Source organism: Lithobates pipiens, unplaced genomic scaffold (assembly GCF_037356315.1).
Source record: "Lithobates pipiens isolate NorthernLeopardFrog02 unplaced genomic scaffold, aLitPip1_a1.2 Scaffold_3, whole genome shotgun sequence".
NCBI lineage: Eukaryota > Metazoa > Chordata > Amphibia > Anura > Ranidae > Lithobates > Lithobates pipiens.
In genome coordinates, this window is record NW_027507790.1 from 51,576,310 (window position 1) to 51,602,492 (window position 26,183).

General features: G+C 37.2%; 1 protein-coding gene and 1 long non-coding RNA gene across 5 annotated transcripts in view; one reads left to right on the forward strand and one right to left on the reverse strand.

Moving 5' to 3' along the window:
- Nucleotides 1–310: 310 nt before the first annotated feature.
- LOC143940386 (uncharacterized) lies at nucleotides 311–26,175 on the reverse strand. The gene is made up of 2 exons (XR_013263863.1): nucleotides 26,068–26,175; nucleotides 311–722 (listed from the first exon to the last, which is right to left on the reverse strand). It is a non-coding gene; the product is annotated as an uncharacterized LOC143940386 (long non-coding RNA).
- Nucleotides 13,091–26,183, forward strand: part of TBX1 (T-box transcription factor 1) — a 45,912-nt gene continuing 32,819 nt past the window's right edge. The window contains exons 1-2 of one of the 4 annotated variants that reach the window (XM_077461669.1): nucleotides 13,091–13,506; nucleotides 23,677–23,787. In XM_077461669.1, the coding sequence (XP_077317795.1) occupies nucleotides 23,748–23,787 (40 nt within the window). In that variant the 5' untranslated portion in view covers nucleotides 13,091–13,506; nucleotides 23,677–23,747. Of the gene's footprint in view, nucleotides 13,507–23,380; nucleotides 23,788–26,183 lie in introns of those variants that run through there. The other 3 variants (XM_077461667.1, XM_077461666.1, XM_077461668.1) reach the window with 3 other exon arrangements.

Below are 26,183 nucleotides of genomic sequence, written 5' to 3' on the forward strand. Positions count from 1 at the left end.
ATTCCTGCAGTTGTTAACACCACCTCTTTTTCAACCGACCAACACCACCCGTTTCAATGTTTTAAGATTGACTATTATCTTCTGTGTATGAACTTTTTTCAAAAACATAATTTCGGGTCTTTGAAAGATCAGACGCACATGCAAAGAAAACATTCCAGCCTCATCAATTTTCTTCAGACTACCATTAATTCATATTTTTTGCACATACAGTTAGAGGGCCCAACTGCTGATCAGTAGGATGAGCAGATTGATTTCTGCAAAATGACCAATTTTACCATCAGTGGAATCTCACTAAAGTGAAAAACTCAGATTTTTATCTGAATAGAATTTTTTATTGATTATGGTAATTGTACACAAAGTATATGAAGAACAGATGCAAAACTTTCTAAATTTAACACAAGTAGTAGTTCACACATAGATAGAGATGACCAGGGGCCCATAGGCCACAATACAGTAGGAAAAATAGAGTGATTAAGATGTGCTTTTGTAATTCAAAAAGGCAATGACTCTGTGTTGACAGAGGTCAAGAAAAAAAAAGTCTCCCTCTGCTCATAGCTCCCCCATCCTAATGTTGAGTTATAAGGCGAGCACTGGGATGTTATTCCAAAAGATAGCGTCACTGTATCTCGGCTGTTGTTCTTGAGATGCACCTGAAATAAAATGGGCATTCAGAGAGAAAAAAAACATTGTACAGGAGGGGTAGGAGAGTGATGTGGGTAAACCTGTGGAAGAGAGGAGAAATAAGGAGAGGTGAAACTCAAAATTTTAATAATTTAGACATTTAAACGAAATTTGTTTTAAAAACGTGTCTTTTTTTTTAATTTCAGAGGGTTTCTTTTTACTTGTTTTTCTCCTTTGTGTAATTGAATGTTATATGTTTACTGTCACTTTACATTTTTTATTTTTACTTTTTTGCTGTATTTCTTTCTTTCTGTGGAAAAAATACTAAATAATGAGGCTAATGAGGGCTGTTTTTCTGCAAACCCACAGGAGCTATTTAAAGCCCAGTGCATCCTTTAAAACCTTAAAAACTAACCTTGATTTTGACTTACCTATTGATCATTTTAAAGGATTAATCTCCTGATTTTATCTCCTGATTTTAGCAAAGTCAGATTTTTCCTATTTTAGCAAAAATCAAGAGATTACAGTAACATTTTACCACGTTGCCAAAAATTGCCCAGTGAATCCTTTAAAACCATCAAAACCAATCTTGATTTTGACTTAACTATTGATCGTTTTAAAGGATTCATTGGGCAATTTTTGGCAACATGGTAAAATTTTACTGTAATCTCCTGATTTTTGCTAAAATTTCAGGGAAATTACTCTTCTCCCTACTGATTAGCCATTATTTCTAAAGAGTTGTTAATAAATATATATGCTCATGAAATTCAGTTTTTATTCATTTTTATTCACTAAGCAAATCCTGATCCTGCCTACTAGTATAGACAGAACTATAATATTCAGCTGGGCAAATTTTACCCAGTCTTTTAACAAGAAGAGTATGTGAGGAAAATTCTGGAAAATATCTATAGATTGCAATCTTCAATACTAGGGATACGGTTTTGGCCAGGGGTATAGAAGAAAAAGACTTAGGGTGTTCATCCCAGATGATTACAAAATATGTGAACAGTGTGATCTGGCAGTAGATAAAGCAAATAAAAAATGTAAGGTTCAGTGGGAGAAAGGAGGCCTTGATTCCACTATACATAACTTTAGTTAGACATCATTTAGAATACTGAGGTTGATTTACTAAAACTGAAGACTACAAAATCTGGAGCAGCTGCGCATAGTAGCCAATTAACCTCTAACTTCAACTTGTTCAATTAAAGAGGTTGGAAAGCTTTGGGTTTTCCTCTGTGCAAGGGTTTTGCACAGAGGGCCCCCGATCTTCCTCTTCTGGGGTTCCCCCCCGTATTACTCATGGCTCCTCCCCACATTGAGTGCCCCCTCTGAGACCCGCTTTCCATGCGGGCACTCATGCGGGCACGCTCCCGAGTCCTACTGCGTCCATTGACACAGAAAGCAGGACTTGGCCCTGCCCCCCGGATCCTGTGTCACTGGATTTGACATTGGCTCCCACTGCTATCAATCTGTCCAATGAGGACCCAAGAGAGCGACTGGAGTTGCTGGGCTCATTCTCATTGCTGGAAAGATCGGGTTCAGGTAAGTAAAGGGGAGGGCTCTGGGGGGTTGCTGCACTACAGAAGATTTTTCCCCTTAATGCATACAATGCATTAGGGTGGAAAACCTTGTGGGTTTACAACCCCTTTAAGCCAATCAGCGTCCAAAAAACCTGGAAGCTGATTGGTTTCTATGCAGAGCTGTACCGGATTTGTTGCTACGGTAAAGCAAAAGCTGACGCACTATAGAAGTACCTGAAATAAATAAATAAATAGTAAATCAACCCCAATGTTTCCAGTTCTGGAAACCTTACTAACAATAAAGATATTGAAAGATAGGGACAGTCCAGAGAAGGGCCACATAAATGGTGCAAGGCCTCAGAGATCGTCAGAGATTGGAAAAACCTAAAATAAACAGCCGCCAGGAAAGAAGGAAAACTTGAATGGAACCTATATAAAAATGAAGTGTGATAAAGGATTAAGAAGGCCATATTTTCAGATAAAAAAAAAAAAAGGAAAGACCACTTGTTTTCTTTTTTTTTCTTCCATCACTCTTCTGTGTTTTTCTTGATAATCTCATGTCTATAGACACTTTTGAATCAACGTTTTGAACAACTTTCATCTAGTCACCTTCATACTTATTTGGTTGGCACTTTCCTGAAATATGGATGTGGAGAAGTCTAAAGCTGCTCATAGCCTTGAATTGAAAATTACTGTGCCAAGACAATTGACCACTCCCAGAGCTGGCTAGCTACTTAGAGCTGCAAAGAGCCCCATTGCTTTCCCTGACAGTAGTCAGCTGGTCCCAACTGAAGGCCAATATCAACATACATGTAATTGATCCCTAAGCTGGAAAAAAGTGATTATTAACGCCTGCCTATGGTTACCTTTCATAACTTACAGTATAGTAATGAAAGAAAGTGAAATTTGAAAGGTGAGAGAAAATTGTCTGCTACTAGTGCTTTCCGGTCATCGTCTTTTTTTTTTTTTTTTACTCAATGCTATATAGTAAAAATATGTGATTTGTTACCAACATTTTGTTCTGCTATTTACAGGGGTGGGTAATCCAGTAGATGGCCTTTCCATACTGGTACTTAAGGTTTCACCACAACTGTATTACTACAAACTGGTAATCTTGTTCTACTGTGTCATGGCAAAAGTGCCTTCACCTGGTCCGCTTAACCATTAGGCAGATATGATCATAAAGTCACCAGGGTGTTTGTTTTTGGTATTAATGTGCAATGTACTTGACATACTTTCCTCTGTAGCGTGTTATTGTTACTGTTATTATAATATGTCAATATTTGGCCCGTGTTGCAGCAAGGAATTCCCCCCTGTCCCTATAGACCTTCGCTTTCCAACTCCTATTTTTGTTTCTTTTCTTGACTGCTGGAAGGGAAAGGCTAATTTCTGTCCCTATAGTTAATAAAAGTTTCTTAGAGTGCAGGATAGTTTTCTTTCTGAAAGCTGAGAAATATGCAAACATCTAGAGCTCAAGCCTTTCAAGTCTCTTTCATTAGCTGCAGGAATTCGGTCCTGTGTATTGTGCTGGCTCCTCCAATTAATGAGTTACTGATGGAGAAAGCATTAACTGGAAAGGGAGGCCTTTTCCCTTGCTTTCAGAAATATGCAAATAGTGGTCTGATGAGAGGAGTTCCAAAAATATACAATGTTATGGGACACTTGATGAGTGAAATTCAGCTTTAATGTGTCATCACAACACCTTTTTTCTGGAGCACCAGCCTTACACATTACAGCAACACAGCCCTGTTCACACGATCCCCAAAGAGAAGGGTTAAAGCCACCCAGGACACCACACGTAACACGTATTATTTTTTGTGTCATACGGAAAGCAGACATCTAACCCTGCATAGAGCGGATTTCCATGTTAAACGAGCAATCAGTCTCATTTCAAGCCTCAATAAAAAAAAGTGACCACACATGCTACAATATTTCAGCACAGACAGGATTATAACGGTAACAATCCTCGTCTTGCATTGACGGTATTAAGTATTTTTCCATTAACACATGAGAGGGCATTTTGGTGTAATTATTACGTGTAATGGCTGAGTGTTTCCATTATTTGATCCCCTGCCTGGGATTGACTGGACTGTTGTGGTTTCATGTGCCACTAAATGCCACACAAGTGGCATTTTTAGCATTCTCTTCCCATCAAGCCCCAGGTGTGAGCTGTGTTTTCAACACAGTATAGATAACAAGCGTGTATGGAGAGCTGCTTTCCCCAGTGAGCCGAGAGCTATGTGCCATAGGAACTGGGCTTCGTCCGCCCAACCTCACAATTTACCAAACACTCTGCAGGTTTGTGTTCTACAATAAAAATTGCACAACCGGTGTTGGATTTCTGCTTCAAACAGTATGTTCAGTCTGAAATCCAACTTGTAGATCTACATAATGTCCAAGGGGGAGAGGGAGCAAGTAGGCAAACAGTGAGATATCTAGATAGATAGATAGATAGATAGATAGATAGATAGATAGATAGATAGATAGATAGATAGATAGATAGATAGATAGATAGATAGATAGATAGATAGATAGATAGATTTTAGAACTAAAAAGTCAGCAATTTTCAAAGGGCAAAAAGATCCCTCTGAAAAAAACTTTTTTCCTAGATGAAAAAGGTCATTTTAGAAATTAGGATCTTTTGGGCTTCACAGCAGTAGTTCTTAAGACTCCCCTCAAGACTCTAACCCAGCCTTTTCCCAACTTTTTCTACACAGAGGAAGCCTTGAAATAGCATTCCGGTCTCAGGGAACCCCTACTAAAAGTTACCTTACCTACAACCTATGTTGTGATGGTCAGTAGGAAAAATGGTCCTCACATTTGTGGCCATTGGGAGGAATTACCCCTTAAAGATAGCTATGAAGATCAATGGAGACAGTGGGAGCTTATCTAAGAGGCAGAGATTGCTCATTGCTCAAGAAACCCATAGCAACCTCTGGAGGAACCCTGGCTAAGAATCCTGGTCTAACCCATCCTGCCTGGTATGAAGTTTTCCTTGCCTGGTGAAGCCCAGCCATCTAGGTCCCTCATTGACACTATTTCCTCCCACGGAGACCACAAATCCAGCACCGCACATTAACCATCGCTGTCTGGTCCCCTTCATTCCACCAGATCTCTTCTTGATCATAAAAGAGCCCCTCCGCTAGCCAGTCAATGGGAAATACTTGTGTGTTGTGGACACCCCAAGGAAGGACCCATGCAGGAAGTGAACAGTGAGGGGAAGAACCCAGCACCAGATGATCACGTGACTGTAGCTTATGGTAAGTGTAAAAATAGGGATTTAGAAAAGGTTTTTTTTTTTTTTTTTTTAACCCAACAATCAGATAGAAGGGGGTGGAAGAAAGGCTACTTTTATTCTGGAGTTGGGCTAGACACAAATAATTGTAGCGAAGTAATCATTATTACATTATAAATGTATTTTTTGAATGCAAGAACTGTAACTATCTGAATTGGCTTGGTATCTGCTTCTAACTGTCCCTGTACAGCAAAACTCAGACTGGAAGGGGGAGGGACAAATTTCAGGACTAGTAGGATAGAAAAACAAATCCTCTGGCACGTAAAACAGCCTCCATATATGTATTTCATCAGTGTGTTTAGCTGTTTGCCTTGACTTTAGTTTTGAAATGCAGTTTGAGTGCACTGGTGAAGTGTCGTGAAAAGAAGCCTATCAGTGCTTTGCATGTAAATTGCACCCAAACTGCTGCATATTGTAGTTTGTGAGCATGCTGACCAATCGCTCCACATACAACTGTACAGATCTGAATGAACCACGGATTAATATTATATAGTTCCCATGGACAATCATCCTATGGCCCAATGCTGTACTAATCTATTCATGGTACATTTACACCAAACAGTGCAGTTGTAATTCAGTGCATTTTAGTTGTGTTCCCCATGTTTTACACATTACTATTTATATTAATAATTCTTTAGAAAAGTACATTTTGCTGGAATTCACACGAAGAAAATGAACAAGCTGGGTTGTAAGTACATTTATGTAGAAAAAAAACTTAAAAACTTACATTTGATGAGGATCTGCCCTGCTTTGCATTCTAATTGCTGTCTACATGTCAGCCTTGTTCCAGATATATTAAAAGTAAAGATTTTCTCTACAGATCTAGTGCCCAATTCATATTGTGAATGATGCAATTCTATGTCATTTGCCATTTTAGTGATTGTGCCCAATAAGGTATTTGACCTCAATGATGCCACACAGGTAACCCTAGGGAATCTCCTTCTAGAGTTCCTGCACACTCAAACTAAATGGAATCCCATTCAGAGGTTGGGAAGAAGTATGGGATATGTGCTCCTAGATGTGTACCTGGCCAGTGATAAGGAACCAACTCTGGGATAATAGCTATTTAATAGCAAAACGTGTTATTAGTACTATTTTAACTCAAAAAGGAACTCTGTTTGTATACGTTGGGCTATTCTGAGTAATAAGACACAAATGGGACAGCCTTTTTAGGCTGGGTTCAGATATCTGCAACCACACGTTCCTGCTTGGGGTCTGTCTGTCACCGCTTCAGATGCGATTCAGGTCCAAATTTTTGCTTGACTTCGCACCTGTACAGGGCCCAAACATGCATGGGACCTCTTTGCAATCCACTCCTTGCCTGCCCTGGACCTGTGTGAACCAGCTCCATTGAGAGCCAGTCACACTCGCCTGTCATGCAAATTGGATGTGGGGCAAGCCACATCCAATTTGCATATATGTGAACCCAGCCTTATAGGGAGCAGGGTCATTAATTGGTATATGCTGAGCACTTTGTTTTACTGTGGTCACCTGGACAGGCGTAATGACTTTGCTTGTGGATTGCTTTTGGCGCCACTCAAAGTAGAGGTAAAAGCATATCCATTTGTCCCAGGACATGGGTGCAGGCTTGTCCTAATACCAATCCAGAGGGTTAGTAAATGTAAAGAGGTAAGGATTGCCGCTGCTACTGACCAGCCCAGGTGAATAAATGATAAAGAGTGGCCTCAGCCTACATGTCTCCACCAAACCACCCACCCTGCTGCATTTTTACCTACCCACTGGCAGGGCAACTTTTTATCATTTATCATCAGATTATAGTCTGGTCTGGAGTAGCAGCGCTCCTTTCCTCTTTACACTTTGTTTATGGACTTGAGGAGTGCCAGCAGGTACAACTAGTAAGTGTTTGTTAGCCCTCTGGGAAGTGAACAGTGATTGTGACGACGCCTTATGGACAATAATTTTTTATTTATTCACTACAATAAGTTATAACCTCCATACACAGAAGTGACAATGGTGTTGCTGTGATAACCATTTTCAGTACAAATACTTTGGATTGTATGGTGTGCCATAGTGGAGTATAATGTGTTTTGGGATTGTATGGAGTGTTGAGGAAGTAAATGGTGTGTCATGGGAGTGCATATATTCTATAGGCATAAACATTGTGCAGGGCTATATAGTGTGTTATGCAAATGTACTGTATATAGTGTTGTGGCGGTATACGGTAAATTAATGGGGATATATGTTGAGCCCTGGGGTTGTTTAATGTGCCATGGGGATGTATGTTGAGCCATGGGGATGTATAATGTGCCATGGGGATGTATGTTGTGCCATGGGGGTGCATAATGTACCATTGAGGATGTATAATGTGCCATGGGGTTGTATGTTGTGCCATGGGGATGTATGTTGTGCCATGAGGGTGTATAATGTGCCATGGGAATATATGTTGAGCCATGAGGATGTATAATATGCCATGGGTATGTATTTTGTGCCATGGGGGTGTATAATGTGCCATGGGGATGTATAATGTGCCATGGGGATGTATGTTGTGCCATGGGGGTGTATAATGTGCCATGGGAGTGTGTGGTGTGCCATAGTGATGTTAAATGTGCCATGGGGATATATGTTGTGCCATGGGGGTGTATCACAATGGGTATATAATGTGTGCCATGTGGGTGTATGGTGTACCATAATGATGTATGGTGTGGCAGTGGAATGTATGGTATTGAATGGGGGATACATGGTGTGCCATAAGGGTGTATGGTGTGCTGAAGGGATTTATGGTGTGTCATAAGGTGTATGGTGTACCACTGGGGTGGATAGTGTGCCAAAAGGATGTACACCGGGTTTTGGGGCTGTCTAGAAGGTGTATGGTCTGTCATGGAGGTGTATAGTGTGTCTTGGGGTGTATAGAGCATTTTGGGGGTATATGTTGTCTCTTAGGAGCATATCGTTTATAATTGCGATATACAGTAAAGTGTTGGTGTGTCATGGATATATATGGTGATGTCACACCCACTAACGAGTATGCAGAGCCAACCAGCCTCCCTCCCCTGGTAATATGGACAGACTTTATAGCTTGCTTTTGTTTCAGCAACTGAACAGTGGATGAATACCAGTACCTCTCTGCAGCAGCAATGGATATTACTATTTATTTATTACATTTGTGCATTGGCACTTACAATGCTATGATTTAAACTGTGTTGGAAATGTGTACATATGTGAATATCAAATGACATGCGTATTGATGGTGGCCAGGATGACCAGCTATATACTATATGCATAGATTTATAGCTGATGACTGATAGGAGGGCAATTATATAAATTCAATACACATGTCCCTTGTAGTTTTTCTTTTTATACAGCATTTGTTTTGCCTATGACGCCATTTAAATATTGTCAGTGTATAATTTAGTATTTAAACATTTTTGTGTATTTTTATATGTGAGTTGTACAGCTATTTGTGGTGATTGGCCATTGATCATCATTATTAGGTTAGTTCATTATGGAAGAACTCATAGTGTTAAATAAGTGAAATGTGACTTTTAATGATTCGTGTGTGCCAGGAATATTGTGTGGATGAAATAAAATAACACAGCAGCTCCTGTAAGTCCTCCATCGATCACAATACAGAAGAAGCCAGACAGACATAACGGAATATACTACCAGGTCAGTGCACAGGCTCACTGCGGTAAGTGTCACCCAGATTGTCGGCCACCACTCAAATCACGTTTGCATGGCTAGGGAAAATATTCGGAGCATTCACCAATAAATCATAGATTGGAACGCAGAGTATAGTTATGAATTCATTTATTTCTACTAAACTCAAAATATTTCAATTAGTCTGTGTTAAATAATGGATATGCAATGTTCTGTAAAAAATAATAAATCCCTTTGTTATTTATTTCTTATGGTTTTGAACAGAAAATAGCCCGAAAATATAAGATCTAAAGCATGAACTCTCCCCTCTCTCAATATACATATATATATATATATATATATATATATATATATATATATATATATATCCATACATATGAGTATGACATGTTTGAATTTACAAGCATATCTCACTCACAGAATTTACGAATACGAAATATCGACCTATATATATTGGAGATAAGCTCCTACTCAGTGGCATTGAAACTGTTTAACTAGTAGCTAAAATCACGAATCTTTATGGATGAAATACGCAGGTTTTATTGTATAATCCCACGAACTCAGCCTAGTTTGTTTCACTGATCCAAAAAAATCTGGTGGACCTGGCATCTATTAAATATCTGTTAACTGAGTGCTGACTATGTTATCCTCCCTATAAATGTAGGGATTTTTAAACCTTAGCTAGGCTCCCTTTTCGTGGAAGAGGGTTTAGTAAGACATCTGGCCTCTCATTAAAATTAGAAAATAAGTTGTCCTTGAACTACATAGCGGGTTCTTTACTGTAAGAGTGGCAATGTGGAGAATTCCCTTCCACAGGCGGTGGTCTGGGGGGGGGGGGGGGGGCATTGATAGTTTCAAAAAACTATTAGATAAGCACCTGAACGACCACAACATATAGGGATATACAATGTAATACTGACATATAATCACACACATAGGTTGGACTTGATGGACTTCCAGATGGACTTCCAGAACAAACCAGAACAAAACATGCGTCTATCCTCAGAACTAAAAGTATGGGTTTATATAAGAATTATCAGCACTCTACCTGTCTATATAGATAGATAGATAGATAGATAGATAGATAGATAGATAGATAGATAGATAGATAGATAGATAGATAGATAGATAGATAGATAGATAGATGTATAGACATATATGTGTTTATACATACTTATATACATACGTGTGTAATACTTTGTGTATACAGTATATGCAGTAAAATATTATAGCTCTGTTAATTTATGAATGCATATTTACATTCTGAAAATAATAATAATAATAATAATAATAATTATATATATATATATATATATATATATATATATAAAATTATATAATATATATTTATATAATACATATATAATAGATATATCTATATATATAGATAGGTATATCTATCTATATAGATAAATAGATAGATAGATAGATAGATAGATAGATAGATAGATAGATAGATAGATAGATAGATAGATAGACAGATATATTACACAGCGCAGTCATGGTTTGTTTATCTATTGATGATTATCTATATTCATCTATATTCATGGTTCACCGGAGCTGCTGCATCATTACTGAGGATAGTGGATTCCCTGAACACCAGCATGTGAAAGTAAGAAAGAAAGAAAGAAAGAAAGAAAGAAAGAAAGAAAGAAAGAAAGAAAGAAAGAAAGAAAAATAAATATTATGAGATGCTTTACCAAATGAGTAATTAAAGGAATTATTACCATTAATTTAGCAAAGAGAATGGCCACTGACCCTATAGTAAATAATATGAAGAAGAGCTCAAGGTAAACGAATCAAGGTAAATAAAAAAGTCGTTTCTTTTCCAGCCCATTACTGAATAATTAAGTGATTACAGCTTGTTCAAGTGAACACTCAGTTTTCTCAGTAAACAATCTGTACCTTTTTTTGGTAGAATATCCTAAATATATTCAGCGTGTAAGTTTATGGAAAAAATTATAAATATAAGCTGTAGATTTCAGAAATGAGCTATAATGGATTACCAGTACAGGGGAGTATCTATGTTCACTACAAGTATCTGTGTCGCAGAAAGTAGACCACTATGTGATACCCGACCAAATGAAAGGATAATGACATGTAATCACCGGAGACAGGAACGCCACTAACCGAGCCAGAGGCGCCCCACACATACACTCTATACAAATACACTATATATACACATACACTGTATATACACATAAACTGTACACAAATACACTGTATATACACATAAACTGTACACAAATACACTGTATATAGACATAAACTGTACACAAATACACTATATATACACATACACTGTATATACACATAAACTGTACACAAATACACTGTATATACACATAAACTGTACACAAATACACTATATATACACATACACTGTATACAAATACACTATATATACACACACATACACTGTATACACATATACTATACACACACACGGTATACACAAATACTATACACATATAATATACACATACACTGTATAGACATATACTATACACATACACTGTACATATACACTATATATAACATACACTATACACACTATATATACACATACACTACATATACACACTATACACATATATTATCCGCATACACAATTTATACAGATACACTATATATATATATATATATATATATATATATATATATATATATATATATATATATATATATACATATACTGCTACAAATACACTATATATACACATATACTATACACATACACTGTATACACATACACACTATACACATATACTATATACACATATACTATCCGCATATACTATGTATACAGATACACTATATATATATATATATATATATATATATATATATATATATATATATATATATATATATATATATATATATATATATATATATATATATATAGTGTATATATATATTTTTTTTCTTTATATATATATATATATATATATATATATATATATATATATATATACTATACACATACACTATATATACATATACTGTACACATACACCATATACACACATACACTATATATACACATATACTCTATATACACATACACTATATAGGCTTACACTATATAAAGACGCTATTATACACACACACTGTTATATACACACACCTATCACCAGTATAAATCAACAGTTCACCGCTTCACCCAGATGTCATACACAACATAAATTTATCCCTAATCTACACAGCTGTGTATTTTATGAGGGACTCGCAGGGACAGACACATGTCCTCATTACACCTAGGTGGGAAAAGGAGCTACACCAGTACACAATGACAGCACTAGATTTTATATAGACAGGTGTGTGGATATAGATAGATAGATAGATAGATAGATAGATAGATAGATAGATAGATAGATAGATAGATAGATAGATAGATAGATAGATAGACACACACATATGTGTATGTGTGTTGTATATAGATAGATATAAAAATCTGTATGCCTGTGTGCAGGCGGTTGAGGGTCAGCTGAGGCTCCCCCAAGTGTGACTGCTCAGTGACAGATTGATCATATGCCTGGAAAAGTGAGAAGGGGAATAACCGTCCATTGAGAACTATGTATCTCTTCGGCGATAAGTGAGCCAATACCTACCAATACAGGTGGATTACTATTTGTGAATACATAAATAAGCCCCAGTTATAGTGCATCCTAATAAGGGTTTGTCCAACTAAAGATCGTGTATTCGCTACAATCATCCTGTCTGATACAGCACTGATAAAGCAACGCAGCTAAAATTTACTGTTTGGTTTAGTAAATAGCTCCCTCATCAAGGTACATGAGCACTCATGCATGTATTTATATGTTGGTTTGTGATTGTCCTTGTGAGGTGTGATGGGGCTCGAAGTGCAGTGGCGTTGTACATGAGTCTATGGGGACAGTGTGCTCGGAGTACACACCTGCATCCAGACAGAAGAGGCGCTAGAGTAGTGAGAAACAAGAGCCCCCTGACCAACCAAGGTTACCTAGCACTGCTCATAGATACTACCTACTGCTCTTCTCATCCCTGGATATAGGAGCTCTGCCTATACTTCCCCATACTTCCCCATACACACCGACATTAATTAGACTGCCATCCGAGCCATGGTAAGGGACACTACGTCCATCAGAATAATCCATCCACTAGGAGTCATGAGCTGAACTCTTGGAAGCACTTGGGTCATTCTCTGGATTCACATGTTCTACACCACCGCCTAATCAATTTCTACACCAAAGAAAAAAAAAAGGTGTAGGGACATGCCAGCCTTAGTGGTTGGTCCACAGAGGCTGCCTTAAGAAATCCTCTATTGGATTTATAGGGCAAGAGAAAAAGGAGCCAGGACTGCATGCTGTGATGGAAGCAGTATAAATAAATCCGAGGCCACTGCTGTCTGATCCAAGCGCCAAGGTCTGCTCTGAGGACAAGTCAGGGGATCACCCTGGGACTTAGCAAGTAAGTAGACAGGGAAGGAGGCTGATCATCCAGGAGGCTTCATAGACAGGCAGCATCATCCTACAGAGGACTACATACACACAACCTTCCATCTACACTTCACATGGCCTCACAAAACTCACCTATCTACAGATATATATATATATATATATATATATATATATATATATATATATATATATATATATATATATATATATATATATATATATAGATATATTTATATATATATATATATATGTGTGTGTGTGTGTGTGTGTGTATGTGTATGTGTATGTATATATATAGATATAGATATAGATAGATAGATAGATAGATAGATAGATAGATAGATAGATAGATATATGTGTGTGTGTGTGTGTGTGTGTATAGAGAGAGAGAGAAATGCAGATAGATGAAAAGATAGAGAGATGTATATAGAGAGAGCTGTATATATATATATATATATATATATACAGCTCTCTCTATATACAGCTATATATATATATATATATATATATATATATATATATATATATATATATATATATATATATATATATATAAAGAGATATTATTAATATGGTAATTACTACTTAAGTATACATTTTTGTTTATTTTTTTATTTTATTTTTTTGTTTTGTTTTTTCCTGTTAACCACTGCTTAGTTTGTCTTTTACTACATATTTTTTTGCACATTCACATACTTTATTCATAGTTATTCAACACATTGCATAGTGTTATTATTATTGTTGTTTTTGTTATTATTGTGCAAGAATTACATTTTGATTCGGGTCTATAATATCCAAATGACTACACTATTCGCCAGCGGCACATGTTCAGTACATTGTCCGTTTATTTACTAATAATGTTGAAGTTGTTGGTGCTATAGGTTTATTAAATTGCATGCAACCATTTTTAGGTTTGGTAAACACCAACCACCCTGTTTGATGATTGCTACTGATTTACTAAAGAGGAGACGTTAGCTAAGTAAATAAATTGAAGCTATATTCTCTTCAATCATTCAATCAATTAATAGGCAAAAATTTGTTTTATGCGTTGTTTGTTTTTGTTAAGTTTCTCTGCACTTGATTGGGTATTTAAAGGAAACACGTAGTTACTAAATTCACTAAGATAAGGGAATATTCTTTACTCCTTTAGCAAATCGATCTCCTTGTTGGGTTGGTTTATTTAATTTCTAATAACATAACATAATAAAATTTTAAATAAGGAAAGTACAAATGTCTTCTGTGAATGAAGAAGTTGTGTTGGGGTCCCCCCTCCCCAGAGTAGTCAGTGGCAGGTAGGTACATAGAAGGATGGATCGCACTCTATGGAGCTGTCAGTGTTCTGCTTCTGTCTGCAGCTCGGTGACCTTGTCATTTGCCCCCTTGACGGTTTTCTTTTTTTTGGGGGTGGGGGGCAACATGACACATTAAAACACCATTGTTAAGAGGATCTTTGTTTGTGGAGGCGATGTAATCATAATATTTTAAGGTATTTTCCAGCCCCGCCATGCCGATCTCTTGTTACATGTAATGTTAAGTGTCGGTAAATATGTTAATATGTCTGCTTTCCATCTAGGAGAAAAATAAAGCTTACATTGAGAAAAATGGAGAGTTGTAGCAAATAAGTCATTCGATATGTTGATATGAGGATTAAGTGATGGTTAAACACATATCTTAACTGGGGCTGTTCAGGAAATTTGCTTAGTGCTCAGGATCTCATTACTGCAGAATAATAAACAAACGGATTGATGTCTCCTGCAAAATGTGCACGGATTGTATTGTGTGCTGGGACAGCTACACTCACCATGTACACCCACTGTTTATTAGTATTGGAGTGTATGTACACCAGGCATGTCCCCAGGACTAGGATCATACCCATTCCCGGCTGATCATACCCATCTGATCATACCCAGACTCAGCTGACTATACCCATCTGATCATACCTATCTGATCATACCTATCTGCTTATACCCATCTGATCATACCTATCTGAACATACATATCTGACCATACCCATCTGATCATACTTATTTGATCATACATATTTGATCATACCCATCTGATCATACCTATCTGATCATACATATCTGATCACACCCATCTGATCATTCATATCTGAACATACCCATCTGATCATACCTATCTGATCATACATATCTGATCATACTTATCTGATCATACATATCTGATCATACCCATCTGATCATACCCAGACTCAGCTGACTATGCCCATCTGATCATACCTATCTGATCATACATATCTGATTTTACCCATCTGATCATACCTATCTGATCATGCATATCTGACCATACCCATGTGATCATTCATATCTGATCATACCCATGTGATCATACCTATCTGGTCATACATATCTGATCATACCCATCTAAACATACCTATCTGACCATACATATCTGACCATACCCATCCTCAGCTGACCCATCTAAACATACCTATCTGATAATACCCATCCTCAGCTGATTATACCATCTGATCATACCTATCTGATTTTACCCATTTGATCACACCCATTCTCAGCTGATCATACCCATCTGATCATACCCATCCTCAGCTGATTATACCCATCTGATCATATCCATCTGATCATACCCATCCTGAGCTGATCATACCCATCTGATCGTACCTATCCGATCTTACTCATCTGATCATACCCATCATCAGCTGATTATACCTATCTGATCATACCTGATCATACCCATCTGATCATATCCATCCTCAGCTGACTATACCTATCTGATCATACCCATCCTCAGCTGATTATACCCATCTGATCATATCCATGCGATCATATCCATCTGATCATACCCATCCTCAGCTGATAATACTCATCTGATAATACCTATCTGATTTTGCCCATTTGATCACACCCATTCTCAGCTGATCATACCCATACCTATCTGATTTATACCCATCTGATCATACCCATCCACGGCTGGTCATACCTATCTGATCATACCCATCCTCGGTGCCAGCATGGGCGTTTCATCAACAGACTGAAACAAAGGTAAAAAGAAAAAAACAAGTTTGCCGAGCTGGCTTGATAGAATGGTATCACTGAATCTGACTTGAATTTCCTGCAATGGTTGGCCATTTCAGAATAAAAGCAACAGGAAAAAATAACAAAAGGCACAAAGCTGGGTGTTGACGTGTCTAAGAGTGATAAATTAAGTGCCCTTTAACCCTTTTACAGCCGAGGGAATGGACCGCTGTCTGTTGTGAGAAAAGGATGTACATGATGATGTAGGATGGGAAGAACCGGGAGATTTTCCTGACTTTATTTCAGTCAGGGCAGCAGAGGTTTGAGTGATGAGCTATATATGTCATCCAAGGTAGATGCATGCCAAGAGCTACAAAACGAGTCATCTAGATTTCAGCATCTCATAAACATCATAATCGTGATGATGACGATGATCATCATCATATTATTAAAAAATAAAACGTAATACAATTAATATTGACACCGTAATATTGATTAATAATAGAAGTGGCTGTGTTTTCGAATTCTATTACTTCTACTAGGACTACTAATACTACTACTATTAATAAAATGAATAATAATAATTATTATTATTGTTGCTGTTGATTTGTTATTTAGATGTTCGATTTACGGTCGTGCTGTTTGTACATCTCAAGAAATCAGCAGTCATTGAAAGCATTTGAATGTGAGATATATTTGGGGCTGCATGGCTGCGGTAGTTCATAAAAAGGTGTAATATGGCTGAGGGGTTTGTACATTGTATACCATGGCTGGGTTTGTACATTGTATACCATGGCTGGGTTTGTACATTGTATACTATGGCTGGGTTTGTACATGGTATACCATGGCTGGGTTTGTACATTGTATACCATGGCTGGGGTATGTACATTGTATACCATGGCTGGGTTTGTACATTGTATACCATGGCTGGGTACTACATTGTATACCATGGCTGGGGTTTGTACATTGTATACCATGGCTGGGTATGTACATTGTATACCATGGCTGGTTACGTACATTGTATACCGTGGCTGGGGTTTATACATTGTATACCATGGCTGGGGTTTGTACATTGTATACCATGGCTGGGGTTTGTACATTGTATACCATGGCTGGGTTTGTACATTGTATAACACGGCTGGGTATGTACATTGTATACAATGGCTGGGGTTTGTACATTGGCTGGGTTTGTACATGGTATACCATGGCTGGGTTTGTACATTGTATACCATGTCTAGGTATGTACATTATATATCATGGCTGGGTTTGTACATTGTATACCATGGCTGGGTATGTACATTGTATACCATGGCTGGGTTTGTACATTGTATACCATGGCTGGGTATGTACATTGTATACCATGGCAGGGTTTGTACATTATATACCATGGCTGGGTTTGTACATTGTATACCATGGCAGGGTTTGTACATTGTATACCATGGCAGGGTTTGTACATTGTATACCATGGCTGGATTTGTACATTGTATAATATGGCTGGGGTTGCCCAACATTTTGGGGTAGATGAGTACATTATATAGTATGGCTGCAGATGTACATAATTTTGGTTGGGTTTTGTGTATAATTTAGCTGGGTGTGTAATATGTCTGGAGTGACATGTGGCTGGGTTTGTCCATTATGTATGGTTGGGTTTGTCCAAAAGATTATAGGGTTGTGTTTGTACATAAATGTAAAGTTTGGCTGGGTTTGTCTTTTAGAGTACAATATGGCTAGGGTTGTTATATAATTCGGTTGAGTGACTACAAAAGCGTATAATGTGGCTGGGATGTCAAGGGTTTAATATGGATGGGCTTGGTTTGTATAATACATGTATAATATGACTGATTCTGTGCTTTATAGGTATAATATGGCTAGATTTTTACGTGGCCGGGTTTGTACATTAGTTTATTATATGGTTGTGTTTGAAGAATGTAATATTGTTGCATATAGGCATGGGTTGTTCCTAAGGGTTTTTTTTAAGTAAGTGTATAGTCTGAGTTGTTCATGTATGGCTATAGGATTGTCATAGGGTCCGTGCACACTGGTTTAAAAAAACGCTGCTTTGCTCCATACACACTGGTCTTAAAAAAAAAAAACCGTCAGTTCCATTGGCAGGAAAAAAAACCGCTCAGAGCGTTTTTTTGCACATGTATTTGTTGTAGGTGTCTGTGTGGTTGGGGCTATATACTGGCTGTACACTGCTTATACAATCCCCTGGATATGGGTAGGACTGTACAATGCATCCCCTGGGCCCCCAATGATTTTTTTTTTTTACCCCAGTATGTCTGGCCCTGTACACTGCCTTTTCAACAAGGTGTATCCATCAGTTTTCCTGGCAGAAAAAAAACACTCATATAGAGCATTTTTTGTACAGAGTTGTGGAGTGTAGAAGAGTTTTGCATTTTTTTCTGCCAGTAAACTCCAATCAGAAACGCAAACCAGAACTCCATGCACACTGGGCTTAAAAAAACGTCTGTATAGATCATTTTTCGTAGAAAGTTTAGAGGAGTTTAGAAGAGTTATGCATTTTTTCTGCCAGTGAGCTCCAATCAGAAACAAACCTTTTCCTGCCTCTACTAACCTTGAGCTCAACATATGCCTCAGTCCTTGTGTGCATGGACACAAAACTCCTGTAGAAGCAACGTTTTTTAAGCCAGTGTGCATGGAGCTGATCTCAAAATACACGTCCTAATGTCCATGGACACAGGATAGCATTGAGCTTCTTCAATGGGCAGAACACAAAACTCCTTTACAAGCAGTGATTTTTAAGCCACTGTGCATGGAGCTTAGGCACAGCTATACGTTCTTGGATTTGTGTATATAATAAAAATAATCATATTCTCTGTTGACTAAAAAAATTACCCAAGAATTCAGGAAATATTGATGTTATTTCAATTGAACACAAGGGAGGATGACAATGACCACTAGTGATCAGGTCCAGTGTATCTGGTATTAGAGATAAAACCCCTGAGGACAGCATGGATCTGGAGCAGCAATAAAAACTGTTACAGCTCCAACCCCCCCAGTCATAGTTAAATATCCCTTGTCACTGCCCAGTGCGGCTCTGGATCTCATTGGTTGCTGAGTGGCAGCACAATCTTTATTTCAGGCACACTGATCGGTCCCACAGTAATGTTAATTCACCCTTCTTGTCTGTCTACTTCCTACACTGCGGAAATCACAAGTGTCAAAACAGAGAACAAATACAACTGATAGCTACAGCACCAGAGCACTGACAGACACAGCTAAAGGAGTGGAGAATCTTCACACAATAATGTAAATATTCCCTTCAAATATCCTATCATGTGCAGATGAAAAAAGCAAACAGTCATTTGCTTTTAGATTATTAGATAATTGATAATATATTAATTATATATACATATATTTCATTTAGGGTGTGTGTAGAGAACTAAATTGGATACACAAAATGTACTGTGTGAAGATTCCCAACTCCTTAGTTAATTGGTCAGGTGTGCAGAGCAACTGTGTGCTGCAATATGCACAGCACCAACCAGTATATATATATATATATATATACAGGCATACCCCACTTTTAAGTACACAATGGGATTTATTTACTAAAGCTTGAAAGTGCAAAATCAGGCTCACTTCTGCATAGAAACCAATGAGCCACCAAGTTTTATTACCAAAGCTTAATTGAATAATCTGGGGGTTAGAAGCTCATTGGTTTCTATGCAGAAGTGAGCCTGATTTTGCACTTTACAGCTTAGTAAATAAACCCCATTGTGCACTTAAAAGTGGGGTATGTTTATATATTAGGATGATTGCGGAGTTGATAATGTGTACACAATTATGCAATAATATGAATAAGTAATAAGGATTCAAAAATGTGCTTTTCGCACCATTGTCTTGTAGAAAAAAATGTAAAAAAATGGTGGTGGTGCAGAAAGAATATACAGAGTGCATAATAGCCGCTGTCTATGCAAATTATTTATATATCTATCTATATATATATATATATATATATATATATATATATATATATATATATATATATATATAGATATATCTATATATATCTCTATATATATATTTATATATATATAGATATATATAATATCAACTCTGAAATCATCCCCCAAAAAATAATACTATATATATATATACACATGTAATAAAGGGATGAGTGTCTCATTGGGCCAGGCAGTGTCTATGAAATGGAAGTGTCCCTGTGGCACAGTGATGTGACTCTTCTGTGAATTGCTGATTGGCGATCACTGCAGAGCCGGGACATGTCTATGGTCACACACACACAGCTATCACTGAAAATTCACATTATTCCCTACTTCATCTGACACCCTTAAAATATGGGAGATAGTAAATTAAATCAATATAGACAATACTAGATTTTCCTCTATGTAGCATTGCCAAAAAAGCTGTAAAAATAATCATTACTAGGATATAAGCTATTTGCAGCAAATTGTGTCATATAGATACATAACTATTCATATAATATATCTATCTATCTATCTATCTATCTATCTATATATATATATATATATATATATATATATATATATTTATCTATCTATCTATCTATCTATCTATCTATCTATCTATCTATCTATATATATATATATATATATATGTGTGTGGTGTGTGTGTGTATATGTATATATGTATATATATATATATTTATATGTGTGTGTGTGTGATCTCCAGCACAGAATCCGGTAGTGGTGAGTTCCCAGTATGTCAATCCCCAGCCTGCAGAGTGTGGATGGAGTCTGCTGATCGCTGAGTGACATTTCTGGTGTGGATATCCATCTCCAGGGTTCTCCCCCTGTGTCCTTCTCCCTGTTTGATGGGAACTTATTACACGCTTTTGCTGCCTTATAATATGGATATTTCATTGCGATGAATCTGATCCCAGGCCTGCTAATTCGATAATTTGGAGAGGTGGCCAAGCCCTGGACCTCTTCATTTTACTCAATGAGCTCCCTTCTATCTTAGTGGACCCACAAGAATTCCCCAGTGAGTGATATTAATATGTGGCCCTGAGACTTTAATGAGGGCTGCAGATCCTATATTAGTGGCTCGCTGGTGTCCGCACTGGGCTCTGCACATGATTGTCCCAGTACAAAGCTGCCCATTCTTCTGCTTGGCTCAGCACACAGCACTGCACAGACCGCTTCATCTCGGTGCCACCGTTCACCCCCAATCACACAGGTATCCGGAAAGAATGTACTCCCTGTACAATGTGAGGATCTACAGAGGAAAGAAATGAATTTCTTATTGTGCCATTTGCAGATCAGCCAGGAGAGCATCCCTTGTGTCAGAGTCCTTGTGAAAGGGCCGTTTGAGCAGGTAATGTGAGCAGGATATAGCAGGATACAGCACACTATAATCCCTGCCCTGATAATAACATCTGACACTATTTCTGTACAAAGGCCTCTTTTCCCACAGTAATATCTGCAGGACATTTCATCCACAACCCCATCCTATTATATTCCCATCATCAGCTACAAAGCATCCGGACTGTCACATTCACATTACAGGCGATATCATTACCTTTCACATCCAAACCTTTATATCATGGAGTATACATGGGTCCATGGGGGACCAGACACTGCAGGGGGCTGTGTACAACGCACGTGTATACGTTCAACCAGGGCACAAACATATAGAAAGGATTCTGCCTAGAAATATCATTTCATGTATACACCAACCGGTCATGGGAGGACTAGGATTCTATGTATCTGCTACACACATATAGAGATAGATAGATAGATAGATAGATAGATAGATAGATAGATAGATAGATAGATAGATAGATAGATAGATAGATAGATAGATAGATAGATAGATAGATAGATAGATAGATAGATAGAAACTTGGAATATACTGTATATATCGATTTAGAGTAGGTGACATCCAAGCTTCAATAAAACAGACGTGTCGTTGGGACACACAAGCCATATATATACCTTATAGATTTATATAGATTTGTACCTTACAGAAGAGGTTTGTGGCCCATAGTGTATATATATATATATATATATATATATATATATATATATATATATATATATACATATACATATATATACATATATAAACATTAAGTGGTAGTGCGATCATTTCAGTTGCCAATAACTACAACAGTGACGTTTATAATCTGAATATATATATATATATATATATATATATATATATATATATATATATATACATTATAAATATGAAAAAACTATATATATATATATATATATATATATATATATATATATATATATATATATATGTGTGTGTGTGTGTGTGTGTGTATGTGTGTGTATGTATATATATATATATATATATATATATAAATATAGTATGTTTTGTTTCATCTTTATAATTTGCAGATTTATTACATTATTAAAGACATTGGAGGGTCTTTTCACTATTCTTTTGTGGTATATTAATATACACATACATATATATCGATATTTATAGATATATATGATGTATGTGTGTGTATATGATATATGTGCATGTGTTTGTCTTTTTTTCCAATTTTCAGATAAAAATATGAATATGGGAAGCTCTATTCATGATATATATACACACATACACACACACACACACACACACATTCGTATGAATGTATTTGTGAGTGGTATGTATATGGATAGATATATAGTATACAGACAAGGCTGCCTGCAGTAGTCAGTGTGGACATCGTCCATCCCCTGTAGGTAGGTAGGTAGGTGGGTATGTGGTGCAGTGTTCTGTCCAGTCCTCCTGATTGACAGCTCTCTATTTCCATGAGCCATCCAGCAGCAGAACGTGCAGTCCAGGAGGCGGGGGCTAGTGACACAGAAGGCTGCAGGATAGACGGTGACATCAGCCAGCTCCTGCCTTCAGGAGAGAGACTGGGGACAGATAAGACCGAATCCAATCCCTGATACTGCAGGAAATCCCAGGGCCCAGCTATTAGCACATGACAACAGACAATGGAGGTGGCAGGATCAAACTTGTTGCAGATGATCTGAACGTTGTGTTGCTGCAGCCTTTTCTTTCTTTCTTTTATTTTTATTTTTTATTTTTTCTGTCTTGTAGTGATAGTTTCCTTCTTTGTCCTTGAATGGTGTTCTCCGGGGAAAGTGTTTAGGGGTCCCTTATGGAAGAGTTCAGTCCTCTGTCCCCCAAAGCCAATGCTTTCAGTATCGCCTCTCTGATTTCAGCTTCAGAAGAAGTGACCACAGAGGAGCCCAGCGCTGCCCTGGACAAGCTCTGCAGATTCCAGTGTCACCCTATGACAATGCACTTCAGTGCTGTGACCAGGGATATGGAGGGTAAGTGTCCTCATCAACACCCTACAGTGTCCCTGTCATCATCACAGGGTTTAGTCCCATGACAGTGCCCGGGGTCTGGCAGCACAGGGACACTTCCAGAGGAGTACACAATGACATCCAACAACACTGATAATAAAATCATTAATGTTCTTATCTCACCCAGTGCTGCTCGCTTCTAGGGATATAGCAATGTATAAATCACCAAGTAAAAAAAAATAAAAAATATTCCATTGAATTAAAAAATAAAATAAAAGACATACAATCAGTCCAGACAATGTCAGCTGCCTTCAGCACAGTGATTAGTGTTTTATTTCACATTTATTAGAAATATATTTCGGGCCGTAGAACGCCTCTCTAATCCCACATAACATATACTTATCAAGAGATTATAGACCAAGGTGTTCATATGAATGGCAATTTATACAGCCAATCTACAGACCCTTCATATGCCATATAAGCCTGAACCTGTCTGTGATGTCAATCCTTATGTCATTATTTTATATACCCAGTCATATCAATAAAAGTGCATTTTATTACAGGCGGCAATTATAACAATTGGCATTTTATGACACCTCGTCACACTCCACTAACTTAGTTTATAACACTGAATCCTCTGTATTATTCCAGTGGCAGCATATACAGTGGATCACAGACAGTACATATTTAAGATTATCAGCAACAGGCAGAATCACGTGATGTGAAGGCAGAGAAGATGTTGCTGACCTCTAGCATCCTCCTGACCACTACAGTATGGAATACATGCCCTTGATCCATGAATTTTACTTACATATGTCACCAATGAGGACTAGTGTAAGACGTAGGCAGCGTAACCCATTGGCTGCCAACCTAGCCCTCAAATGCCACAACCAGAAATATGTATTGGGTAAAGACCTACCATTTCTGACATTTAGCATTCCCCTGCTAACTCTCGGTATAGAATATTAATTACACTGTGCAGCATACTAATGTACTTTAGATACATATGTCACCAATTATAACTAATGTTATTTGTAGACTGTTTATTACACACACTTGATCGATTCACTTTAGATACATATATCACCAATCATGACTAGTGTTATATGTCTACACTACATGCACTGATCAATGCACTTTAGATATGTCACCAATCATGATGTAGACACTTTACATATAATCGATTAATACACTTTAGATACATATATCACCAATCATGACTAGTATTATATGTAGACAGAATAATACATACACTTTATCAATGCACTTTAGATACAGATATCACCAATCCTGACTAATATTATATGTAGACATAATAATATATACACTTGATCAATGCACTTCAGATACATATATCACCAATCATGACTAGTATTATATGTAGACAGAATAGTACATACACTTGATCAATGCACTTTAGATACATATATCACCAATCATGACTAGTATTATATATGTAGACAGAATAGTACATACACTTGATCAATGCACTTTAGATACATATATCACCAATCATGACTAGTATTATATGTAGACAGAATAGAACAACGCACTTTAGATGCACATATCACCAATCATGACTAGTATATTTAAACAGAATAATGCATACACTTGATCAATGCACATTGGATACATATATCACCAATCATGAATAGTGTAATATGTAAGCAGAATAATAGAAACATTTGCTCAATGTACTTTAGATATATCACCAACCATGACAGTAGTGAGATGTAGACAGTTTATTACAATTTACTTGAATCAATGGACTTTAGATACATACAGTATGTCACTAATCATGACTATGCACTTTAGATACATATATCACCAATCGGGACTAGTATTATATATAAACAGATTAATGCATACACTTCAACAATGCACTTTAGATATATCACCAATCATGCCTAGTATTATATGTACACATAATAATATATACACTTGATTAATGCACGTTAGATGTACATATCACCAATCATGACGAGTATTATATGTACACAGAATAATACATACACTTGATCAATGCACTTTAGATGTACATATCACCAATAGTGACTAGTATTATATGTACACAGAATAATGCATACACTTGATCAATGCACTTTGGATGTACATATCACCAATCATGACTAGTGTAAGATGTAGACCGATCACTGCATACACTTTATCAATGCAGTTTAGATACATATCAACAATCATGACTAGTGTAAGATGTAGATAGCTTAACCCACTCACTGCCAGTTTAACCTTCATCTCCCACTACCAGAAGTGCCCAGTATCACATGTCTTGGGTAAAAGACCTACCATTGCAGCTTCCATCTCAATGTGCTTAGCACTGTCATTAGCAGCAATATGTCACCTATGAGTAGTATGACATAGGCAGGGAGGAGCAGCTCAGTGACCTGTCCTTCATGGTCTAC